Source organism: Peromyscus californicus, unplaced genomic scaffold, assembly GCF_007827085.1.
Source record: "Peromyscus californicus insignis strain IS unplaced genomic scaffold, ASM782708v3 Scaffold_18__1_contigs__length_77618521, whole genome shotgun sequence".
Lineage (NCBI taxonomy): Eukaryota > Metazoa > Chordata > Mammalia > Rodentia > Cricetidae > Peromyscus > Peromyscus californicus.
In genome coordinates, this window is record NW_026294480.1 from 6,858,646 (window position 1) to 6,882,748 (window position 24,103).

Genomic DNA, 24,103 nt, shown 5'->3' on the forward strand with positions numbered 1-24,103 from the left:
AATGCCGGGTTTGAGAAAGACCGGAGAGAAGTGGGTGAAGCTCTGGTACAGCTCCTACAACATTAAATTGTTTACACAGATGAATGGATAAAAATGTGGACAAGGGACCCACGACCGTTGAAAAGAGTCTCGAAGGGATTCTGGGGCTTATCTGTAGGTGTAATAAGAGACACGTGTTTCCTGGCCCATGCTCCAAACTGAGTTCCAGTGTACACACTAAAACCGTTTTTTTTTTCTTATTGATTTATTTGTAGTTATTAGGTATTAAACCAAGGCCTCTTTCATTCTATGAAAATGCTTTATCGGTAAGGAACCCCGTCTCTATTCCTACTTTGTAATTTGGGACATAGGCTTGTGATCCTTCTGTCTCAAGACCCAGAGTAGCTCAGATTACAGAACATTTCCAGGAAACTTGGTTTCAAAAACAATCCTAAAAAGAATTTGTGGTGTGTCCCAACTTAGCTTCTTGCTCCGTTATTTTGAAGTAAAATTGAGTCAATGTGAATTTTTCCTCTTGCCATAAGAGTCTAAGTACACCTGAGCTTTTAAAGTCACGACACATTGATTAGAGCAAGAAGTAAGCCTAATACTCTTTGCCGTCAAAAGCTGGACTCACATCCCCTCAACGCCCTTTGTAAATCTGTAAATCTGGGATTTTTAAAGCAGCTTAATTCCAGTGAGAGTCCGTGGGTAATAAAAAGTACATCTCACTCTCTTAGGTGCTGGGCAGTCCTTCGCATAGACTTGTGGGAAATGTAGTCTCTCATCATGACGTCAACTAGACAGGACTCTGCTTTCTGTGCTTCCGGGTTCATTCTGCATTTTTTTGTTTCTCCAAACTCTGCATCTTTCTCAAAGTTGGGAGAGTGTGGCTTGTGCTCGGCGTTCGACATGGAGGTTGGTCAAGGGTGCAGCGTAGCCTTGCGGGCCCGAGGGCCGGTGCAGGGTGGGCAGGTCCGGCCTGCAGGGAGCAGAGGTGGGGTGGGTGGGAGGCGGGGAGCATCTGACTGGGAAGAGCTGTGTTGACACAGGCTTGGCCCGGGTGCTGGGGAGGGGTGGGGAGAGGGCGTGAGGATGGTGCCGGGAGTGAATGCTCCGTTAGGACCCGGAGGCTGCCTGAGTACGTCAGTCTTGTGCTTCAGGGAGGGAAGAGCGGAGGACGTGGAAGGTCCAGGATTGCTAGAGCTGGGTGGCTTGGTCGACTGCTTGTGCCCGAGGTGGTGGGAGCTCACATTCCAGCTTGGCTGGGGAAGCATGCTGTTATTACCTCTCACATTGCGGTTGTCAGATTTCTCAGGACATCGAGAGCAAGTGGGGTTTTTCTGGTCCCTCCTTGTACTCTGCAGCCGCCCGAGGAATCTTCCTTTGAGTTGACAAAAGTTCATAAAGCCCGTAGTTCCCAGGACAGAGAGTTCTGCGAGAGAGTTGGGTTATGGGATGTTAGTCTCATTTTTTTTTTTTCGGAATAAATTGTTATTTTTTAGGATGCCTCACTTTGGATAGAGATCTCTTATGTATACCCTCCTTGACCTGAATCCTCACACTCACACACATATGAGGCCGAAAAATCCCATAAAGGGGACACTCTAAGCTTTGCACGTTCCAACGACCCTATATTGCAGAGTGAAAAATACTAGAAAACATTACCACATCCAATTGCACCAGATACTGCGATGTCAGAATTTTAGACTCCTTTCCTGAAAGGAGAGATTAGTTGGTGTGAGGGTTGTTAATGGAGTGGGCTTGAATGTCTCTGGAGAGGAGAGATAGTCTGGTACACCTGACAGGCTGTCTATATTGCTCTCTAGTCACAAACTTTTCTTCCATCCTAGCAGTGTCTAGAAACTCTGAAGCCAACAACAGAGTTCTTTGTAACAGTTATTCTTGAGGAGTAGGGTGCCCAGGTATTTATACAGTGTCAGAAAGATCAAAAGATGAGATTGATCTGTGGCTCACTCAGGGTCCTATCATTTGTATACATGGGCAGTTCACCCTGTCTATTTTTGTTGTTTTTTTGAGGCAGGGTTTCTCTGTGTAACAGCCCTGGCTGACCTGGAACTCACTCTGTAGACCAGGATGTCCTGGAACTCACAGAGATCCCCCTGCCTTGCCCCGCCCCCCCCCCCCCCCCCCCCCCCAGTGCTGGGATTAAAGGTGTTCACCACCACCGCCCGGCTTCATCCTAGTTTTTGTGCTTCTTTATATTTGGCCACACTTGAACAGGTGGGGAGGCACACCCCTTTAATCCCAGCACTGGTGAGGCAAAGGCAGGGGGATCTCCGTGAGTTCCAGGACAGCCAAGGCTATACAGAGAAACCTTGTCTCAAAAAACAAAAAACAAAAAAAAAGAGTATTTTGCCACACTTCAGTCAAATTGAGTATTTATGTGCTGGAGACTGACTTACAGCATTAAAGTCTACTCCTAAGAAGCACGAGCTTTAAACCATATTGTTATAAATACTAATATTTTCTACATATTATCTAACTAATTAAAACAACGGGGACACTTCCTAGTTATTGTTACTAATCTGCAGGAAGCTAATAATATGCCATTTTACAATGTTTAAGGTGTGAAAAGTACGTTTTCTTGTACCTCAAATCTTGTTTCTTACAATGTAGAGGTAATACAGCAATATGCTCATTTATATTATAGGTCACACACGTAAACATTTAATACACACATACACACACACATTTAACATGCATCAAACAGACCTGTGATTGACAAGAAAAAGCAAGTGTATTCCGTGCCATGTCCTGCCATCTCTGCATTTGGGAGGTGGAAGCAAGATATCACTTGTTCAGGGTCACTTGCTGCTTTGTAGAAAATTCAAGGCCAGGTATGCTAAATGAGACTGTCAAAATTTTTTTTTTTTTTAAATAGGAGCACTTGTTTCTCTAGCAGAGGAACTGTTCAGTCCCCAGCACCAACATGGCGGCTCACGGTTGTCTATAACTGTAGTTCCAGGGGAACATTCGAGCTGGCAAACACTCATGTAGAAAAAATAAAAATAAGTAACTTAAAAAAAAATGAAACATCTTGTGGCCTGGAGAGATGGCTCAGGGGTTGAGAATACTTGTGTTTCTGTGTCTATGTATGCATATAATGTATAATTTTTGGTAAGTATAAAATAGTATGATTTTATGAGGTTTTATCAAATAACCTTGGTGTTATTTGCTCTCATCCTCCCCCTTCTGCATCTGTATTGACCTCCCTCCCTCCCCAGTTGAAGCTGCCTCCAGTTTTTCCCTTTCCCTCTTCAGGCACCTCTCTCATGCCCCAATCCCCACCTGATCCCTTTATCCTTCCCTGGTTTCTGTGGTTACTCCATGTTGTATCCTCACATCTGGAGATTTTTTTTTTTTAATCATGAAAGCATGTTGGATTTTATCCAAGGCTTCCCTCTCCATTTATTGAGATGATCATGTGATTTGTGTCTTTAAGTTCATTTATATGATTTATTATATTTATTGACTTAGGTATGTTGAAACAACCCTAAATTTCCAGGATAGAAGCAACTCATGCCACCAGGACCATATGCCCAGTATTGGTTCCACCGACAATGAGTTTGGCCCTCCCACATAAATCATTAATCAAGAAAATGTTCCGCAGACTGGCCCAGTGGCCAAGCTGGTGGTGGCATTTTCTCTCTTTCAGTTTCTTCTTTCTAAATGATGTCAACTTGACAAAAGCTAACCAGTTGTCTGTCTCTCCTGTTGTCTGGTACTTTCTTCAAATAGTGTTGTTTGAAACATCTTTTAAAAATTGTTCTCTTTTGTTTCTGATTCTGATTGGTGTTTAGTTTTTAGTTTTTATTGTTGTTTTTAGAGAGAGGATCTTCTACAACCCAGGCTACCTGTGAACTTCTTCTTATTGCCTCTGCATCCCACGTAGTAGGATTACTTATTTCCCCTTGCCTGGCTTCCTCTTCCTTTTTCCCACTTGAAGTGTTTCTTGAATCCTTTAGCCCCTCTTTGGTGTTTTTTTTTTTTTTTTTTTTTTTTTTTTGTGTGTGTGTGTGTGTGTGTGTGTGTGTGTGTGTGTGTGTGTTTTGTCTGCCTTCACAGTCCTCGTGCTTGAGGAAGGCCTTCATGTTTGCTCAGGCTCCCATTCACAGGCTCTTGTCTGGGATTGGTCTCCTGTATACATTTGGCCATTCAGTGTGTCATTTTAAGCCCCATTGCTTTTCTTTTCCTACTACATTTCACAGTTGGTTTGTTGACGTTCCTGCTTATTTCGCAGCCATTTTCTTGATGTGTCCATCTGCATTCTCCTTCAGGTACCATAGATGGATTCTTTGGAAATTTGGGGGATGTTCTCTTCTTTTCTAATACAGTTTTCCTTGTTTAGGTTATGCCTTAATTCTTATTGGATAAGGTCTTACTATGCAGCTATATCTGACCTTGAATTCTATGTTGACCAGGGTAGCCTTGAGCTTATAGAGATCTGCTTACCTCTGCCTGCTGGGTACTGAGATTAAAGGTGCACCACTATGCCCATGCCTTATTATTCTCCTTGATGTGTGGAATTTATTAATAACAGTGACCTTTGCTGTGCTAGAATTTCTGGAGCTTCTCAAAGCTATCCCAGGAATGTGTGTAATGGCCTTTTGTAGTGGGAATTCGCTCCAACCACGACCTTAGGCTATCTGGCCTGATAGAGGCGGTCCTGTATCAGTGAGTCTGTTTTCCCCATAGAACCCCTTCATAAATTTATATATATAATTGAGGCTCTCGTTATAGCCTTTGACCTGTGTTTTCATTGGCATTGTACCTATCGTTCAAGTTCTAATGCTCCTCCCATTGGCTCTTTGAGAGAGGCGAGTCAGAATTCAGTGTTTTGGTCAGGTCTGAAACAAGACCAGAATTGAATGGCTGATCCACTCTTAACATCCCGAGGAAGGCGCCAGAAATTTGGAGGCTATTCTGCAATTCTTGCCTTGGTGATCTCCATGTAAGCAGGGTGTAAGCAGGTACAGCATCATGACTTTTCCTGCTGTCTACTGCTTTGTGCTAGGAATGGAACCCAGGCCTCACACATCCGAGCAAGTGTCTCTCCAACACTTGCTTTTCCCTTTTCTATTCTGTGTCCTAGTCTTCAGTGCTGCAAGCAGCGACAGCCGGTGAATTCCTCACAAAGGTTTATTTTGGCACATCCTAAGGAAAAAACAGAGACCGTGTTCATTTTCGTGCTGGAATTGTTTTCCACTCCATTGCACTTTCAGCCATATCTCTATGTTAATTATTAATGACTGTTGTAAAGGTTTAAAACCTGAATAATTAATATACCACCATATACTTTGAGCTCTGTTTCAAGCCTGTGCACAAACCAGAAAAACTTTCTGTTTGAGTGCAATGGACCCATAGCATCCTATGCTGGGATACTTGGTCTCCACTGGTGAACGGTTTGTGAAGGATTAAGAGGTGTGGCCTGGTTGGAGGAGGTGTGTCGTTGGGGGCAAGCTTGAGGTTTCCCCAGACTCGCATAATCTGCACTCGGTTTCCCCTGACTTCTGCTGGTTTCTCTTCAGCTGGGGCTGAAGAATGAGCTGTGATTATCAAGAGACTCGCACTACTGACATGGATCTATTGCTTTCCTAGGACAATTGCTATTTGATAGCTGGGACTGAGAAATCAGCTGTGATTAAAAATAGACCAGAATCACTGAGGTACTAGCTTCTGGGAGTATTTCGTCAGTACACTGAGCTATGGTCTAGAGGGGGTCAAGACTGAATTTCACGCTGACAGCTGCACTTGGTAATGTATGAGTCTCCCACGTGGTACTGATTTTGAAAGCATGAAGAGGTGATGGAGAGCAGCTGGGGCTTGGCAGTGTGAGAGGCCTAGAAAGGCCGTTGTTGAGAGTGTCTGCCTCCTTTGCAGTGGAGAGCCCGTGAGTGACAGGGTCATGGAAACCGGATGTATGCAAACATCAAGACCAAGACCATCCGCTATGATCAAGTCACTTCTATCCTAGAAATGCAGGTTTGGCTCAGTCTCTTTGGAGCTGTCCACCTAGGAGTGGAGTAGTCAGCTCATTTAGATAGTTATAGTTTTAGGTTTTTGAAGAACGTGGGCAGTGTTTTCCCCAATGTCTGTGCCAATTTACAGGGGCACTGAGCATCAACGGTGTTGTTATCCATGATCCTAACAGCTTCGCTTTGCACATTTCACATGAGAGTAAATTCTGAGACTAGGCTGCAGACAGCTGAGGGAACCCTTGTGACTTTGCATTTTATTGTTACCGTAAGTCTTTTGACAAGATGTAGAAGATCCTGCCGGGAAAGGAAGGTAGAGGCTCTCCATATGTTCACAGGTACACACACATATGTCCAGTCCTGTTCAGGCACAAAGAACAGAATCTTGTCTGTGATCATATAGACAGGATTATTATCTCAGACATGGAAAGACAAGGAGCACATGATTTAAGCCATAGACAGACTCCAGAGAATTTGACGTCACTGAAGTTGAAGATATACGGGTGTTTCCAATGGTCTAGTGACATGAGGAAGAGATGCTCGGGAAGTATTGATCAGTGGGTGCACAATGCAGTTAGGTAGGAGTGGGATGCTTAGGATACTATTGCACAGGATCGTGACAGTATACAGTCCTGGAGTGTATATTTAAAATGCCTGGAAGACAGGCTTTTGAGCATTTTAAATATAAAATAAATTTTTTGAATAACATATTTAGAATTATTTAAAGACCATGAAAGGATATATCTAATATTATCTAACAAAGTATATATCTAATAGTATATAATCATTAATATGTAAATCTCGTTTTTATAAGTTAACATAAACAGTAAGAATGTTACTGCCCTCATAGATCATTTTGAACATTATATACTAAGAAAAACAGGGGTACTGAAATGTAGAAAATTTACAAATAAGAGAAAAAAATAAAAGGTTGTGTCATGTATCGATAACACTAGACCTCTGAAGAGCACTGCAGTTGGGTCATGAGTTCAAAATTTGCTTTAGGAGCACATCAGATGCACGAATCCCTGAAGGAGAAAGAGAAAAAAAAAATTAGAATTACATTTAGTGTATTTAAAATATTCAAAATGCTGTTTTTGCTGTTTCAAAACTTGTAAATGTGTAAAATTCTTGCAATTCCATTTTATCTGTGAATTCTTCTTTATTCTGCCCTTGGCTCCTCCACCCCATGCTCTGTGGTACGCTTTCCTAGTTTCCCCAGTGAAGTTAGTGCAAACTCTGAAGCCTCAGTCCAGAGCCACATCAAGGTCTCCATCTTCACAGCGGTTCAGTTTCCAGATAGTATATCCTAAGTGAGAATGTATGGAATGTGTGGCATATAATGTCAGCAAACCATGCTAAATGCATCTATTTGTGGATGCCTACATTTTACCTTTTATATTTCACAGAATTATATTCATGTAAGTTTACTAGCTCTTAGTCATTCTCTTTTCTTTTAAGTAGGGATAATTCAGGAGATAATATAACTTCATTTTGAAGACTCCAATTAATTTTACACATCAATCTCAGAAGCATTTCTGACTCTCCTTTCACCTTTGGCAAAATTTAGAATTGCGACTGCAGGCTTGTTGACTTTGGTGTAATTGTCCTATTTCATTAATTTATGATATTCACTTATTTTTCCTTCAGGAACTTCTGTCATTCACAGACGTGGCCATTAATTTCTCTGTAGAGGAGTGTGAATGCCTGGAGCCTGCTCAGTGGAATCTGTACAAGGAAGTGATGTTGGAGAACTACAGCAACCTTGTGTTCCTGGGTGAGGATCACGTCCACAGTGAATTATTTACACATCGTCAACATATAAATAACTTCCTCCATTTGTAGAATATCTCATGGGAGCTTGTGCTTTTGATTGATTAGCTTTGTTTTTTTATTTTTATATTCCTTTTTTTCTTTTGGTTTCTTGAGACAGAGTTTCTCTGTGTAGTCCTGACTCTCCTGGAAGTTGCTCTGTAGACGAGGCTGGCCTCTGCCTTCCCAGTGCTGGGATTAAAGGCATGTGCTACCACCATCACAGCTGATTGATTAGTTTCCTATGCCCATTTTTAAAGGAAAAATTAGAGGAATTGTCAATACAGCTAAGAAACATTTCCTTTTTCCTTTTGTGCTTTTAACAGATTTGTTTTTAAGTGTGCATCCTGTAGTGGCAATGTTAGAAGCTCAGTGGCGTGAGGCATGTGTGTTAAAGAAAACGTCCCACCCTTCAACTGTAATACTCTTCTTTGTAATGAGGTTTGGGATCTATAGGTTGTAAATTACTCTTAAGCTCCCTGTCTTTCATGGAATGTTTGAACACAGAATTTTCCACAATCATTTGCCTTCTCTTTCCTTATAAGCACAGAACTGGGGTTCACAGGTTAATTTACAGGAGAAAAGGCCAAGTGTGGTGATATTGTGTTCCCCAATATATTGTGCACCCTAATAAACTTATCTGGGGTCAGAGAACAGAACAGCCACTAGATAGACATAGAGGCCAGAAAATGGTAGCACACACACCTTTAATCCTAGCATTCTGGAGGCAGAGATCCATCCGGATCCCTGTGAGTTCAAAGCCACACTGGAAACAGCCAGGCATGGTGACACACACCTTTAATCCCAGGAAGTGATGGCAGAAAGAAGAAAGGTATATAAGGTGTGAAAACCAGGAACTAGGAGCCTGGTTAAGCTTTTAGGCTTTTGAACAGCTGTTCAGCTGAGATCCATTCTGATAAGGACACAGAGGCTTCCAGTTTGAGGAAACGAGATCAGCTGAGGAACTGGCGAGGTTAGCTGTGGCTGGTTCTGTTTCTCTGATCTTTCAGCATTCACCCCAATACCTGGCTCCGGGTTTGTTTTTATTAATAAGACCTTTTAAGATTCATGTTATAGCCAAGCATCTTGTTTCCTTTTCCAAACAGGTCTTGTTTTCTCTAAGCCATATCTGGTCACATTTCTGGAGCAAAATACAGAGCCTTGGATTGTGAAGAGAAAAGCACCAGCTGCCAGCCATCCAGGTGTGTAGGAATGAACACAGTAGAGCCCAAAAAATGACAAGTCAATTGGTAAATGTGTATTGAGAAGTTATGTTTTGGTGGAAATCTCTTACTGTCAACGGCATGATGTTTACCATAATAATCCTCTTTCTTCCCCTCCAGGAAGCTCTGTATGTGTTTACAGTGATTGCCAAAGTCCTTTATTTAACTTGTTTTTTTGTATCTCTGTATAGTGTTTGTCTGTATTCATATTTGCATGTGTCTGGGTGCTTGTGTGCATACAGGCTCACATGTGCTTGGGGAGGATCAAAGTTGATGTTAAGACTCTTCCTGGATGGCTCTTCTGTCTTATTCATTGAGTCAGGGTCTCTGTCAAACTCAGAGCTAGTCTAGTCCGTTTGCTCTAGGAATTTCTCAGTCTTCACTTTCCAAACCTGGAATGACAAGCTGAACACCATGCCCACCCCACATTTACAAAGGTTCTGGGTGTCCAGTCTTCACACCTGTGTGGCAGGCATGCTAACCGCCGAGGCATCTTCTCAGCCCCAGGCCTTTCTTTTTGCCTGAGAGGGTCTAGGTTAATACAGACTTTGCTTTGCTTTCTATAAATCAGAAAAGGTCTAAACATTTCTAAAAGCCTTAGTAACACAGTAACACCACAGATAAGCATCTCTAACAGGTAAGCATCTCTAATTTCATGTACATGCTCGTTAGCCAAACTAGTTTCATCCGAGCTCTCACATGTGTGCATGTGTGTACACATGACACTGCTCATTTTGAGGTCAGCTGATAAAATACAAGAGTTGATTTTTTTTTCCCTTCTACTGTGTGGGTTGTGGGGATGGAGAAGAGGTGTTCAGGCTTGGGGTCAATGCTCTTTACCTTCTAAGCCATCATCTTGTTGGTCCAATAATGTATTTTTATGAGGGTTGGGTTTATTTTTATATTTTTTTGCCTCACACTAAATGACAGAAATTTAAAATGCCATGCTTTTGTCAGTATGAAGTCATAGCTGAAAACCACACATCTAGATAAGTTTTGTCTAGTACATCTTTGATACTCTTACAAATTTTTATGGGTCCCAAACTCATTCTCTTTTTTTCTTATTTTGCAACTCTATTTTCTGTGTTTGATTTCTTTATTCTAGACTCCTTTACATTATCTGATAATATGCTTAGCTGTACCCAGGATATTTTTTCTAGATGACACTACTAGTTACTGTATTCTTTAGGACAATGTAAGATATTAAGACACCTATGCCTTAGGTCTATTAAGAGTGAAATTGTTATCATTTGCCTATAAAAAAGTATTATTCCTGATTTCAAGCCATGTGTATTTTCTTTGTTCATTGGTTACTCAATACTTGTTGTAGCCCTCTAAATGGGTGTTCCCAGAAATTGTGCAACTTATATATTTATTGACATACATGTTCCCCTTAGCTGAACTTATGCCACTTCTAAGTAAACTAGAAAGTTTTTCATAATTTGATTTTTTAATGTATTTATATTATTGTTGGTAAAATAATACTCTCTTAAATATTTCATGGATATTGTTTAAAAGTGTTATGTAGTACATCTTTACAAGATTCTGTGGCTTTGGAAACTGAAACTGTATGCTCAAAAAAATTGTATTTCTTCCTCCAACTAATCTATGACAATCACCATTAGCTTCCTGTTTGACATGTGTTCCAACCTGACTTTTCATGTAAGACCAAAATTGCAAATTTTATATAATGCGCTTATTTCCTTCAGTAAAATGTCCTTTCAGAACTTTTTATTTTGGTGTTATATCAAATTTGGCTATTTAAAGTAAAGTTATTTTTTGTTCCACATTATCTTCATATTCTCAGTTCAGTGGTAGATTAGGTTGTTTACACCAATATTTTCTAAATGATGCTACTGGGAATATAGGAATATAGTCTATAATTTCCCATTTATGTGATGCTTATATTGTCAAAATATAGTCAAAAATTTAATGTATTCATATTACAAATTGAGCAGTATAATTATAAAATATGGTGGTATGCTTTTACTTATATGTCAACCCCTTTTCAACAGGATCAAAACCCCATAAATGTAAAGAATGTGGGAAGGCCTTTGATAGAAATTCAGTCCTTATTCAACACCAGAGAATTCATACTGGAGAGAGACCTTATACATGTGAAGAATGTGGTAAATCTTTTAACTATTCTTCCAGCCTTAAACAGCACCAAAGAATTCATACCGGAGAGAAACCCTACAAGTGTGAAGTATGTGGCAAAGCTTTTAGCTGTTCTTCATATCTGGGTAAGCATCAAAGAATCCACACTGGAGAGAAACGCTACAGATGTGAAGAGTGTGGTAAACCTTTCACTAACTGTTCAGGCCTTGTTGTTCACCGAAGAGTTCATACTGGAGAGAAACCCTACAAATGTGAAGAGTGTGGCAAGGCCTTTAGTGTTCGCACGACACTTTCTAAACATCAGATAATTCATACTGGAGAGAAACCGTACAAATGTGATGAATGTGGAAAGACTTTTAATGTTCACTCAACACTTTCTAAACACCAGAGAATTCATACTGGAGAGAAACCTTACAAATGCGAAGAATGCGGCATGGCCTTTAACGTTCGCTGCATTCTTTCTAAACACCAGAGGACCCATACTGGAGAGAAACCCTACAAATGTAAAGAGTGTGGCAAAGCCTTTAACTGTTCTTCCAGCCTTCACCAACACCAGCAAATACATAGAGGAGAGAAACTCTACAAATGTGATGACTGTGACCAGGCATTTAGCTGTTCTTCTTATCTGTATAAGCATCGGCGAATTCATAGTGGGATGAAACCCTACAAATGCAAGGAATGTGGCAAGGCCTTTTACTGTTCTGTAAACCTTATTTACCATCAGAGAATTCATACTGGAGAGAAACCATATAAATGTGATGAGTGTGGAAAAGCCTTTAGCATTTGCTCAACGTATATGAAACACCAACGGATACATAGTGGAGAAAAACCCTACAAATGCAAAGAATGTGAGAAAGCCTTTAATAATTGTTATAATCTAATTCAACACCAAAGAATTCATACTGGAGAGAAACCCTACAAATGTAAAGACTGCGGCAAAGCCTTCAATTATACTTCAAGCCTCGCTCAACATCAAAGAATTCACACTGGAGAAAAACCCTACAAATGCGAAGAATGCGGTAAGGCCTTTAACTCTTCTTCAAACCTTAAACATCATTGGAGACTTCATACTGGAGAGAAGCCCTACAAATGTGAACAGTGTGGCAAGGCCTTTAAAAACTGTTCAGGCTTTACTCGGCACTACAGAACTCATATCAGAGAAAATGCAGATTAGTGCAAACACTGTCAAAAAGCCTTCAATAATTGTTTATTGATCCTTCAACACTAAAGAATTCATATGAGACAGAAATTTTAGAAATGAAAGGAACAAGGGAAGACCTCTAATAACAGTTCAACCCTTATTCAACATCCAACATTTCTTTCACACAAGAAAAATCTTGTAGTGCTGAAGATGGTGACTGTGTTGAGCAGTCTATATTTATGCAACATCAAAAATTTACATTTTAGAGAATCCCTATAAATGCAAGTAATGTGGGAAATCCTCATTAATCATGAGTGAATTATAATCAAACTTTATACATGCATAATGACTTGGGAAGGAACAGTAAAATATGTAAAACTGAGAAAAGCTACTAGTAAAAAGCACTGTGTAAACAGTGTTGCAAGACTTTAGTCATTATGTAGACCTTAAGAGATATAAGGGAATGATCATAGACAAACTTCATGAATTGTATGTATAGAATTTAACAAAGCATGAAATATTGCTTATAATTTCTAGGGGAATTGTTGTTGTGATAGAAAAACTCATTACAGACTTTGGGGTCATGCAGATAACTCAAATCTGTGAGGATATCAGTATGTTATAAATCCAAATTATAACATAGGCTCAATTTTGAAAAAATGTAAAGATCACAACTGCTAGATAATTTTATCAGAAGAACATGACTGAATCCTGAGGCTTGAGAGTCTGTTTTTTTCCCAGAGATCATACAATACATTATTGGAATATGAAATTTAGTGACTTTTGTAAATAAAAATAAGTGGTTCTTAATGCACTGTTAATGTTGTGTATAGAATTACATTCCGCTACAGACATTAAAATAAAATCTACCTTAGTGAGGTATGATGGCTAATCTTGGCTGTCTACTTGACACATCTAGGAAGAGGGAACCTCAATTAAAGGATTGTCTCTGTCAGATTGGCCAGAAACATGACTGTTACATTTTCTTGAGTACAATTGATATAGGAGGTCCCAGTCCACTGTGGACAAAACCATCCCGAGGCTATATGGACCTGGGCTGTATAAAAAAGGTAACTGAAAATGAGATGGGAGTAAGCCACTAAGTAGCATTCTTCCATGATCTTTGCTCAGGCTCCTGCCTTCAGTTCCTGCCTTGGATTTCTTCAGTGATGGACTGTAATGTGTAAAATGAAACCCTTTCTTACCCAAGTTGCTTTTTGGTCGTGGGGTGTATCAAAGTAACAGAGAAACAAACTAGAACATAAGGGATCTAGGAAACATTTTACTTACACACTACTGAGGATTGGTGGGAGAGTCTGTTCCCAATGTTAATGTGCTTCAGGTAATTTGTAGCATATTATCGTTTATGTTATATCATTCTTCATCCACCTATCAATTACTTTCATATCATGTGTTTTATAGAAATAAAGTTACACCCTTTTTGACTCTTGTATTTTATATCAAATTCTATCAAAACTTTTACTGTAGACCCTCTTCAGCATAACAGTGCACACACTGCTAGTAGTCATTCATATCAGCGGAACTATGCAACTGTCATATGAACTTTGGCACGAAACTAAGGGAACTTGAGAATAAAAGGGAATCCTCAAATACAGGATGTCTTAGTTAGGGTTTCTATTGCTCTGAAGAGACACCACGATCACAGTAATCTTAGAAAGGACAACATTTAACTGAGGTGGCTCACTTACAGTTCAGAGGTTCAGTCCATTATCCTGGTACATGGTGGTGTGCAGGCAGACATGGTGCTGGAGAGAGAGCTGAGACTTCTACATCTTGTAGGCAACAGGAAATGGACGGTCTCACTGGGTGTGGCTTGAGCATATATGAGACCTCAAAGCCTGCCTTCACAGTGACACACTTCCTCCAACAAGGCTACACCTCCTAACAGTGCCACTCCCTTTGGAGGCCATTTTCTCTTAAACCACCACAGAAGGTAATTTTGAAATAGTTCTCATTATCAAACAGTCAATCACATATTCTGAAACACACACCCCTGATCTTCACAGAGCTCATTTCTCTGAAATGATTGCTTTTCAGTCTTTTGATGCTAATTCTAATATTATTGTTAGTCTTGCATCACATAATGCATTGTTTGTAAAAGAATGAAGGTTTATTTTACCAATAATGTGCTTTTAATAGTGTCTAATATTTTTTAATCATTTTCAGAAATTGCCTTTAAATTATGATACCAGAACAAATATACTAGGATACACATCCATTTATTATTACATCTCATTTTTAAAAAAAACTTATTCCTCCTTTTCATTTTGGTAAGACACATCTTAATATTTGAAGTTTATTGAGATACTGTGTTGCGGTGAACACAGGGAAAGCTTCATATAGATTATTGTTTGAAATAACAGAAACAAAATAATCTTCTCTAGCAATAAAAAAACCTCAGAATTCTTGCTTTTTTGAAAAAGAAAACTGATGACATGGTGTGAAGACACTTCAGAACAAACACTGAGCTTATGGAGACAATGTTCCTTTTCCTAGTTGTCTTATTCTTTGGTGTTCATTTTAACCTGCAGCTGTATGGGCATCACAGCCACTGTCCTTTATAACCAATGCTATGGCTCTCGTTTTCTCATCTCTCCACTCAGCTTCATCTCATCAGAAATGACTGTCTCTGATGTGTACTTCCAGTTACTCGAATATAATAAGGGTAGTTTTGTTTAGGTAGTCATGGCACCCTTCATTTCAAGCGCTTATTCCTAATTGACTCAAAGTAACTGCAGTTGTGCATGCTGGAGAATATGGTTTTGGTATATTTGTCAATTATATAATAAACGAAATTAGCAGATCTGGATCCTCAAACATTTATGATTTTCATGGTAAAGATGTTTAGGATCCTTCAGGCTACTGTGTTATTGGACTGCAAATTATGAGCTGTCAGAATCCTGTAGTGATATTGAGTGCTTCCCATGTGTATTAGCTATTCGTATGTCTCATTTGGAGAAATAATTCCTGAGTAATGTCCAATTTTGAACTGAATTATTTTAGTAATTTTTGCTATGTTGTTTGACAACACTATCATCTGAATTAACCATTGAGTGATTCATTTTGGACAAACATTCATTTTGGATTCAAACATTCACCATTGAATTCTAGAACAGATGGAATTCAATTCTACACATTGCATAGATTTTGGCTGTTTCTACCAGGTAATTGTTAGGGGAAAATTCATTAGTGAAGCCTTTCTGGAAGTCCAGAGTTACAGTTTTTCACTCTCCCCTGGTCTTCATTTACTGTTTGCAACCTAGAATCCTACACTGCTGGTATTTTTCTTGGTGGTAGTATGTGAAAGAATATTGCCTTCATAGCAGTCTTGATTAGGGAGTTAGGCTCAAAGCATTTCCATTCCGTGTTTTCAGTTTCCATTGTTTGTGAGTGGGGTGCCACCTATACCAAACTTGTTTCCAACTTGCTCTGTACCTAAGGATGACCTCAGCCCTCCGATGTTCCTGTCTCCAGTACCCAAGTGCTGGGATTCCCAACATGTAAAACCACACTTGGTTTTTTTGCATGCACCATTAGTTTGAATTTCCAAATACTCAGACCATGAACACTTTTTCACATATCCATTATCTGTTGGCATTTCACATTTTAAGAATTGTCTTTACAGAACATTTGCCTATTTTTTTTAAAATCCATGATTTGCTATTTGTTGTGAATTCTTTTGTAGTACTCCATAATATCCTGGATATTAAACTTCTGTCTGATATAGTTGGCCAAGAATTGTCCCCACTCTTCATCTGTTATTCTCTCTAGTGTTGTCTCCTTCGCTGTGCAGAAGCTTCTTAATTTCATGTAATCCCACTTGTCAATTCCAGTGATCATTTCTTGAGTTACTGGAATCTGACAACCTAACCCTGTAACTTAGAAATTTAAAATCTTTGATCATTGATTTTTCTCAGCAGGGTCAGAGATGTGGATCTACTTGTATTCCCCTCTATATGGAATCTAGGCTTCCCAGCATAAGTTATTAAAAAGGTATTTGGGGGCTGGAGAGATGGCTCAGAGGTTAAGAGCACTCACTGGCTGCTCTTCAAGAGGTCCTGAGTTCAATTCCCAGCAACCACATGGTGGCTCACAACCATGTAGAATGAGATCTGATGCCCTCTTCTGGCATGCAGGCATGCGTGTAGACAGAACACTACATACATAATAAATAAATAAATCTCTTTTACGATGGTATCTTTTTCAGTATATGTTTTTGTTAGCTTTGTCAAAAACCGGGGCTGTAACCATTTGTTTTAGATCACACACAAGTCTCTCTCTCTCTCTCTCTCTCTCTCTCTCTCTCTCTCTCTCTCTCTCTCTCTCTCTCTCTCTCTCTCTGTTTTATTTTTGTTTGAGACAGGGTTTATCTATGTAGCATTGGCTGCTCTCTGTAGACCAGGCTGGCCTCACAGTCAGAGATTTTTCTCCCTCTGTCTCCCCAGTGGAGGGATTAAAAGTGTACCCCTCCACTGCTCAGCCCTTGATCTTATATTTTATTCCATTGTGTTACATGTCTGTTTTTGTGATATACCTTGCAGTTTTTGTTACTGTGGCTTTTACTTTTGTGTAATGTAAGTTGAGGTTGGACATTGTTTTACTTCCAACAATGTTCTATTAGAGATTGCTTTAGTTATTCAGAGACCTTTGTGCTTCCTTGTGAATCTTTAAGTTGCTGGATTTTCTATTTCTGTGGTCACTTTCATTGGGGGTTTTCCATCACTTCTCACAAACACTTTCTAAATTTCTCAAGTGATTCTTCCATTGCTCTGTTTATCTAGTTTTCTATCTTTGGTGCATTTTAGAAATGTCTAAATAACTCCTGGTCATGAAACATTTTTACATTTCTTGACTTAGGGAGTTTTCCATGTTCAACTTTGTCATTTGATCTTTTAACCTGAGAATTTGGTCAGATCTTCCTTCTTCCTTTGCTGAATATTAAAGACCTCATTCATAGTTTGGTATCTGGTAATTGATTCCCGATTCCTTTGATGATAAGATCCCTTCGATCACTCATATGTTCTTGATGGGTCTTGAGGCTGTTATTCCATTGGGGTTCTTTAACATCTGTGGCCCAAACCCTGGCAGAAATGGGATGATCCCTCCCAAATGGCCATGGCAGCCTGCCTAATCATCCTTTTCCCCTAGGAAGAGAATGTTCTGGATCAACATCTAGTTCATTTTGTATTCTCAGGAGCATAATTCTGAAGCTGCCTTGTTATTCAGGGTATAATTGCTTCTCCATCCTGAGTTGGGGGTAGTGAGAGAAGTTCAAGACAGATACCCTTGGTTTTCCGAATACTTACTGAGGAGCAATTTCAGGATCAGGGAAAATACCGGAATTGAACATCCTGGATCAAGCCTAATGTGGAGGGAAATCCTGCCAGACAGATGTCACTTGTACACTCAGGGTGCATCATCCTCCATCCTTAAAATGACTTCTCTCAGGGCAGGGCATAGCCTGAAAAATCCTTTTAAACAACGTGGAATAACTCTGAGTAGGGCGTAGACTGATCTCAACACTTCTAAACAGATGGCAGATGCCCTGAACAGGGCTCAACCTTGTATCCTATCTATTCACTTTCCAGTGCTAAACGCCTATGTGATAGCACCTAGGTAGGGCAGTGTGATAGAACTAATTTCCCAAATTACAACCTTAAATCAGGCTTAGAGTTTCCATCCATCTGGTAAACTCTAGAGGGTTCCCCTCTGGACTCTACTCAAAAAGGAATTCCCTTTATTCTTGCTGGATTGCCTCCATATTCCAGGTTCCCCGCTGGGAATGGCCATCATTATTAAAAGACTTGATCTCCCGAAATGTGTCTCTGTGCATCTGTATACAGAACCTGGGAAGAATTTTTAATATTTAAAATATTCTGTAGCAAGCAAGTTTTAAATCTCAACATACAGACTCCAAGTAAGCAGTAAATCTAATAAACATTGCTGTCAAAGGTTCGACTCACATCCAAACATCTCATTTTGAGAACCCGAGATTTTTTTTTTCTTTTTTTTTTTTTTTTTTAATTTATTTTAATTTATTTTGCAATACAATTCAGTTCTACATATCGGTCACGGATTCCCTTGTTCTCCCCCCTCCCGTCCCCCTCACCTTCCCCCCAACGCCCTCCCCCCCCCCCATTCCCATCTCCTCCAGGGCAAAGCCTTCCCCACAGACTGAGGTCAACCTGGTAGACTCAGTCCAGGTAGGTCTAGTCCCCTCCTCCCAGGCCGAGCCAAACAATCCTGCATAGGCCCCAGGTTTCAAACAGCCAACTCATGCAATGAGCACAAGATCTGGTCCCACTGCCGAGAACCCGAGATTTTAAATGCGGCAGCCTGACTCCCTGTGGCTGTCCATGTGCAGACATGGCTTGTTTCTCCCCATTCTCTTCGGCAAACAGTCAGACACTAACCCAGGAACTTTGCCAACCACCTTCCCAGGCTTCCCGAAACTCGCTCACACGGAATTGTGGGAAATGTAGTCTCGCCCACGGCGACGTCACAAACAAGGACTCTGGGAAGGGCGCTTCCGCGTTCCTTCTGCGCCTGTGCGTTCTGCTCTCTGGCCGTCTTCTCCAAAGTTGGGCCAGTGTCGCGGGTCCTCTTGGCGCTCTGGTAGCATCTCTGACATGGAGGTTGGTCCAGGATGTACCGGAACCCGAGGGACGATGCGGGGTGGGCGGGTCCGAGTTGGAGGGAGCGGTCCCGGGTTGGTGGGAGGCGGGAAGAAGCTGAGTGGGAGGTGCTGTGCTGACCTAGGCTGGGCCATTGCCTCTGGATACAGGTCAGCGCTGGGGAGAGAGGCTGGTGGGGATGGTGCAGGGAGCAGCCTTTCCGTTAGGATGCAGCTTCCTTAGTCTGTCCTGCCCTTCTGGGACAGGAGAGCTGGCTCAGAAGCCCAGGAGTGGAGAGAGGTGATAGGTGTAGGATTGCCCCGGTAGGGTGCATCTACTGACAGCCTGTCTCGGAGGTATGGTAGCATGCATTACTAGATAACACTGTATTGATGGCAGCTGTTCTCCTGAAGTTCTTGGCTTATTTGGAGTAAGTGGAATTTCTGGGCCCTCCTGTGCTTATAGCCTGCTAGAATTTTTGTCCGAGGACTCTTGGTGTATTGTAAGTGTGATAGTTGTTTCTAATTGTCAACCTGACACAACCTAGTGTCACTAGGAAGAGATTGTCGGTGACCATTTGTCTAGATAAGGTTAGCCTTGGGGATTGCCTTGATTACTTAATTGATGTGGGAAAACTCCGCCCTACTGTGAGCCTGCCTCACCATTCCCAGAGTTTGGGTCCTGGACTGTATAACAAGGAAGAAATCAAGCTGAGCCCTGGGAAGCGTGTATGCATTCCTTCTCTCTCCATTCTTCTGCTGATGCGACTAGCTGCCTTGACATCTTGACCGTGGTGGACTCTAGTCTAGAACTCTGAGCTTTCTACCCCTAGAATTTTTTTTTGGGGGAGGGGTATTTTATCACAGCAACTGGAAATGAGATTAAAACAGGATATTATTCCCTATCCATTATTTTAATTAAATTTTTTTTAGAATTCCATACATGATTACTGTATTTACATAATTTCAACTTTTCTTCTCTTCAGTTTCTTCTGTTTCCTCTACTTCCTCTTAAATCCAAGACCTCTTCTTGTTATTTTAAACACACACACACACACACACACACACACACACACACACACACACACACACATGTGCACGTAAACACAGCCTGGCAAGTCCTTTTGGTGTTGCTTGTATGTCTTTAGTTCTGATTTCTTAGGATTGTATGATCTATCAGAAATTAATCCCTGGAATAGATCCAACACCCATTTTGACACTGGACACGCATATGTGGCATGCACATACATGCAGGCAAACACTTATACACGTAAAATAAAAATAAATAAATCTTTAAAAAGATTAAAATAGTTCTTGTCCACCCTTGGGTATGCTTTCTCATTCACTCTTCTCAGCCCTCTGCTTGCTCCTGCTTTTCCTCTTTTTCTTGGGTTTCCTTCACACCATCCTGTTCACAAAGACTTCAGTTACTGATGAAACCAAAATATTGCTTACATTCTGACTAGGTCTTAGCATTTAAGCATAAGTGCTGATTGTCTTCTCCTAACAATGTTCGTTGATGTACAGAGGTATTTATGATCATTCTAATTAGAGATGAGAAATACAGCTTGTTTCATTCATGGTGCAGGTGGTAACACCACCAAGAACTGCTGCAAACCACCTGAGGACTTCCCTTCATCTGTTAGGGATGTCCACTCAAAGTTAATTCTTTGATTTTGCCATAGAAAAGAATTTCAGGATGAGCCCATGTGAAGCAGAGTTGGAGTTTATTAAAAAACAGAGAGTCGGGAAGTCAGGGAAGGAATAAGGCACCTCAGAAAGCATACGGGGCAGGGGCGTGTGTGTGTGTGTGTGTGTGTGTGTGTGTGTGTGTGTGTGTGAACTTCTCCAAGGAGTATCTTTGCAATAGCCATATGTAGCACTTTGTTAGCTCTCAAGTTAGAACTCAAAGGGTTCCTGAGGAACCTCCATTGAGAAAATGCCTCCATGAGATCCAGCTGTGGGTCTGGGAGCGGGGAACCTGGATGTTTTCACCTGTTGCTGCTTTGTTACCTCAGACTAGCAGTTATTGGGTCACAGTCCCATTGTGAGTTTTTGATAAGAGAAATGTTTGGGCTTCTCTCTCCTCAGTTGGATTTGTGAATGGAAAGAGCTGTGATCCATAGGTGCTTCAGACTGTCCTTTTGCCACATAGGCATCCATTTACCATTTAGTTCCCCAATCCGTGACATTCACTGCACTGTGAAGATGATGGGAAAAAAACAAAAACCAATAAATCAAGAAGCCCTTGTGGAGCTATAACTAGTAAATCTACTATAAATCACCTCTTCTGGAATCACTAATCTTATTTTTGTATTGAAATTTTTGATTGAAGTGACTTTGGAGGAAAAAATGTTACTTGAATGATTTAAGCCAATATTAACAAGAGTAGTACTTACATCAATTATTGATCTCAATTTTCTAAGCAGACTGATTCTAGTGTTTACATCTACAGTGATGACCTTGACATTGGATCAGGACATCACAAGGGTTTAAATGCTATTACTGATTTTTTTTTTAAACAAAATTCTGTATGGTCTTGAGTTTAGATCATAATAATCCAGGGTGGTTTCTGTTAATAAATTCCTGCTTGTACAAAAGGACAAGGAAATTGTAGCCAACTTAATCAAATACCTTTAATCAAATATAGAAAATTGTCTAAATCTAACATTTTATACTGAAGTCCCACTCAAGATCAAGGATTGTTAAAGTAGTGAAGCCTGATAAATACATCAGACTTAAAGTTAACTCCATGAAGCTCATTTTCTTTTTTCAAAAATATGTATGTAATTAATCTATGTATAGAAAACTCCGGCTGAAAAGGGCCACAGCTAAGAACTGGTTATTCTGGCATCATTTTATCCAGGGAAACCTTGATGGCTTTGGCAGTGGTTGCTTTGTTGCTGTGGAAAAGAGAGAGGAGATGGATCACATAAGCACTAGGAAATAGAAAGTGTATAGGACTGAACATTCTTAAACGAGACAGGTGATGATTGGAAGTGACTAATATCATCTGGTGGACTTGTAGACCACGCTGGGGTCAGTGATGAGAATTTATAGCCCCCAGTATGCTCTTGCACAGCTCAATTCCACTTTGTCCCACATGGTGTAAACTGGGCTGGGTGCTGGAAACACAGGTGTTTCAACCTGTTGCTGTTTGTCTCCTAGGACTGGCAGCACTTGGGTGTAGCCTCATATTTCCACTGAGGGTTTAAGGTAAAGGAATGTTGGATTCTGTCTCATAGGTGGGATTTATGGGTATAAGGAGCTGTGGTCCATGGCGTCTTCAGATCTTTCTCCACATGGTCACCCACTTACCATTAAGTTTTCTAAATATATTACACAGAAAATCTCATGTCTAGGAGTTCTTCCCTGCAGCATGTGTCTTTCTAGAGCTTGGGATATATTTCTACAACTTTAGTTTAATCCCCTGAGCTCCCAAATGCCTAATCATCTTGTACAATAACTTAATTATCTACCCTTTCTTGTACTGCATTTTTCCAGGTCAAGAAAATTTTTAAAAGGAATGGATAAATTTCTAGACACAGATGACATGGTAGAGACTAGGACGAGTGATGTCACGTGGTAGAGTGTTTGCCTACCGTGCATGAAGTTTTGGATTTGATTCCCAGTTCTCCATAAAGTGATATTCTTCACAGAACTAGAAAAACAATTCTAACATTCATATAGAAATATAAAAGCAAATGAAAAACCAAATAGTCAAAGGAGTATTTAGCAGGAAGAGCAATTCTGGAAATATTACAATACCTGATCTCAAATTATATTACAGAACCACATAACAGAACCATCATGGTTCTGCACAAACACAGATGCGTGTAAACCAATGGAAAAAGAAAGAAGACCCAGAAATAAACCTATATTTAAACCATTTAATTTTTTTTTGAGACAGTTTCACTGTGTGGCTGTCCTGGAACTCATTCTGTAGGCCATGCTAGCCTCAAACTCACAGAGATCTGCTTGCCTCTGCCTCCCGAGTGCTGGGATTAAAGGCATGCACCACCACCACCACACAGCTTACCCACTTAATTTTTGACATATACTATCAGAAACATATACTGGGAAAAAGACAACGTCTTTACAGCTACTGTAAGAAAACTGGATTTTACATATAGAATAGCATAGGAAATATTCCCTTGAATGGACGGTTATGATATATGAAAATAAATGTCTTAACTGTAATGAAGAGACAGCCTACACAATGGAAAAAAATCATTGCTGGTGACATATCAGATGGGGTACTAAGACTAAATACATAAAAAGTAATGCAGAAATTAAGCAGGCCAAAACTAAACCATTCAATCAATAAATTGTCCAATAAACAGACAGTTTTCAAAAGGACAAATGTGATGCATGATCCTACTGAATCTTAACAATAAAAACCTGGAGTCAGATATTGAAGGTTAAAGCTGAAAGATTAGAGAAGCAGAGTAACAGCCACTAGAAACTTCTTACCTCTACAAATCCATTGAATGGAGGTGGTCGAGATCCTGTCTCCACCCACTTTATATTCTTCTCTCCACCTCCCTCGTGCTGGGATTAAAGGTGTGTGCCACCACCACCTGGCCTCTATGGTTAACTAGTGGCTAGCTCTGCCCTCTGATCTCCAGGCAAGCTTTATTTGTCAGAACACAAACAAAATATCATACAACATTTCCCCCTTTTTTGTCTAACTAAAAAGTAAAGGTTTTAACTAACATAGAAAAACTGTACAATAACTGTATACAAATATATACAGGCAATAATTACATTAACAATGTCTAGTCCATTAGTATTTGACAAATTCAGAGAAAATACCCCATTATCTATACTGTCTTGGTGAGTCCAAATTGTTGTACCTAATTCACTTTTTATCCTAACTTGCATTACCAACCCAAAACTATCTTTTGATGTCTCTCAACCTTACACTTTACACCTCTTTTGTGAGTTTCTTTTCTGAGTTTGGTAACAGGGAAAACTGTGACTATAACTGTCTAGTCTTCAACTCCATCAGGGTTCTGAGATAGATATAATATTACCTGAGTAAGCAGGAAGTGTAGAGCAAACAACTTCCAAAAATAAGAAATGACAGAAACAACCTTGCTGCCTAGACAGTCACCCAGGGTTCCACTGCAGCATTGGGTCATCCGTCTTTGGCCTACAGGCCTAGAATCTGTGAAGCAGGATTTTTGAAGGACTA

At 40.2% G+C, this 24,103-nt stretch overlaps 2 protein-coding genes across 8 annotated transcripts in view; both read left to right on the forward strand.

Moving 5' to 3' along the window:
* The first annotated feature begins 278 nt into the window (after positions 1-278).
* On the forward strand, positions 279-13,717 carry LOC128113364 (zinc finger protein 58-like). 3 transcript variants are annotated; one of them, XM_052742987.1, is made up of 4 exons: positions 279-897; positions 7,629-7,755; positions 8,897-8,992; positions 11,029-13,717. In XM_052742987.1, exons 1-4 carry the CDS (start codon positions 769-771, stop codon positions 12,303-12,305), a joined length of 1,629 nt encoding a protein of 542 aa, XP_052598947.1. In that variant the 5' UTR covers positions 279-768; the 3' UTR covers positions 12,306-13,717. The 3 variants fall into 3 exon arrangements, with proteins under 3 accessions (XP_052598947.1, XP_052598950.1, XP_052598948.1); XM_052742990.1 differs by lacking the exon at positions 279-897 and adding an exon at positions 1,059-1,120; XM_052742988.1 differs by lacking the exon at positions 279-897 and adding an exon at positions 4,030-5,757.
* Positions 13,718-18,446: 4,729 nt separating this feature from the next.
* LOC128113366 (zinc finger protein 43-like) overlaps positions 18,447-24,103 on the forward strand; it is a 153,682-nt gene continuing 148,025 nt past the window's right edge. For 4 of the 5 annotated variants that reach the window (XM_052742996.1, XM_052742997.1, XM_052742998.1 and 1 more), the window contains exon 1: positions 18,447-18,928. In XM_052742996.1, coding sequence (XP_052598956.1) covers positions 18,923-18,928 — 6 coding nt within the window. In that variant the 5' untranslated portion in view covers positions 18,447-18,922. Of the gene's footprint in view, positions 18,929-19,055; positions 19,078-24,103 lie in introns of those variants that run through there. The other variant, XM_052742995.1, reaches the window with a different exon arrangement.

Bases quoted from the DNA above. Each gene is read 5' to 3' on its own strand.
- LOC128113364 (XM_052742987.1), top strand. From the start codon at position 769: ATGACGTCAACTAGACAGGACTCTGCTTTCTGTGCTTCCGGGTTCATT. The intron at 7,756-8,896 runs GTGAGGATCACG...TTTTCCAAACAG, and splicing joins CAGCAACCTTGTGTTCCTGG to GTCTTGTTTTCTCTAAGCCA. The intron at 8,993-11,028 runs GTGTGTAGGAAT...CCTTTTCAACAG, and splicing joins ACCAGCTGCCAGCCATCCAG to GATCAAAACCCCATAAATGT.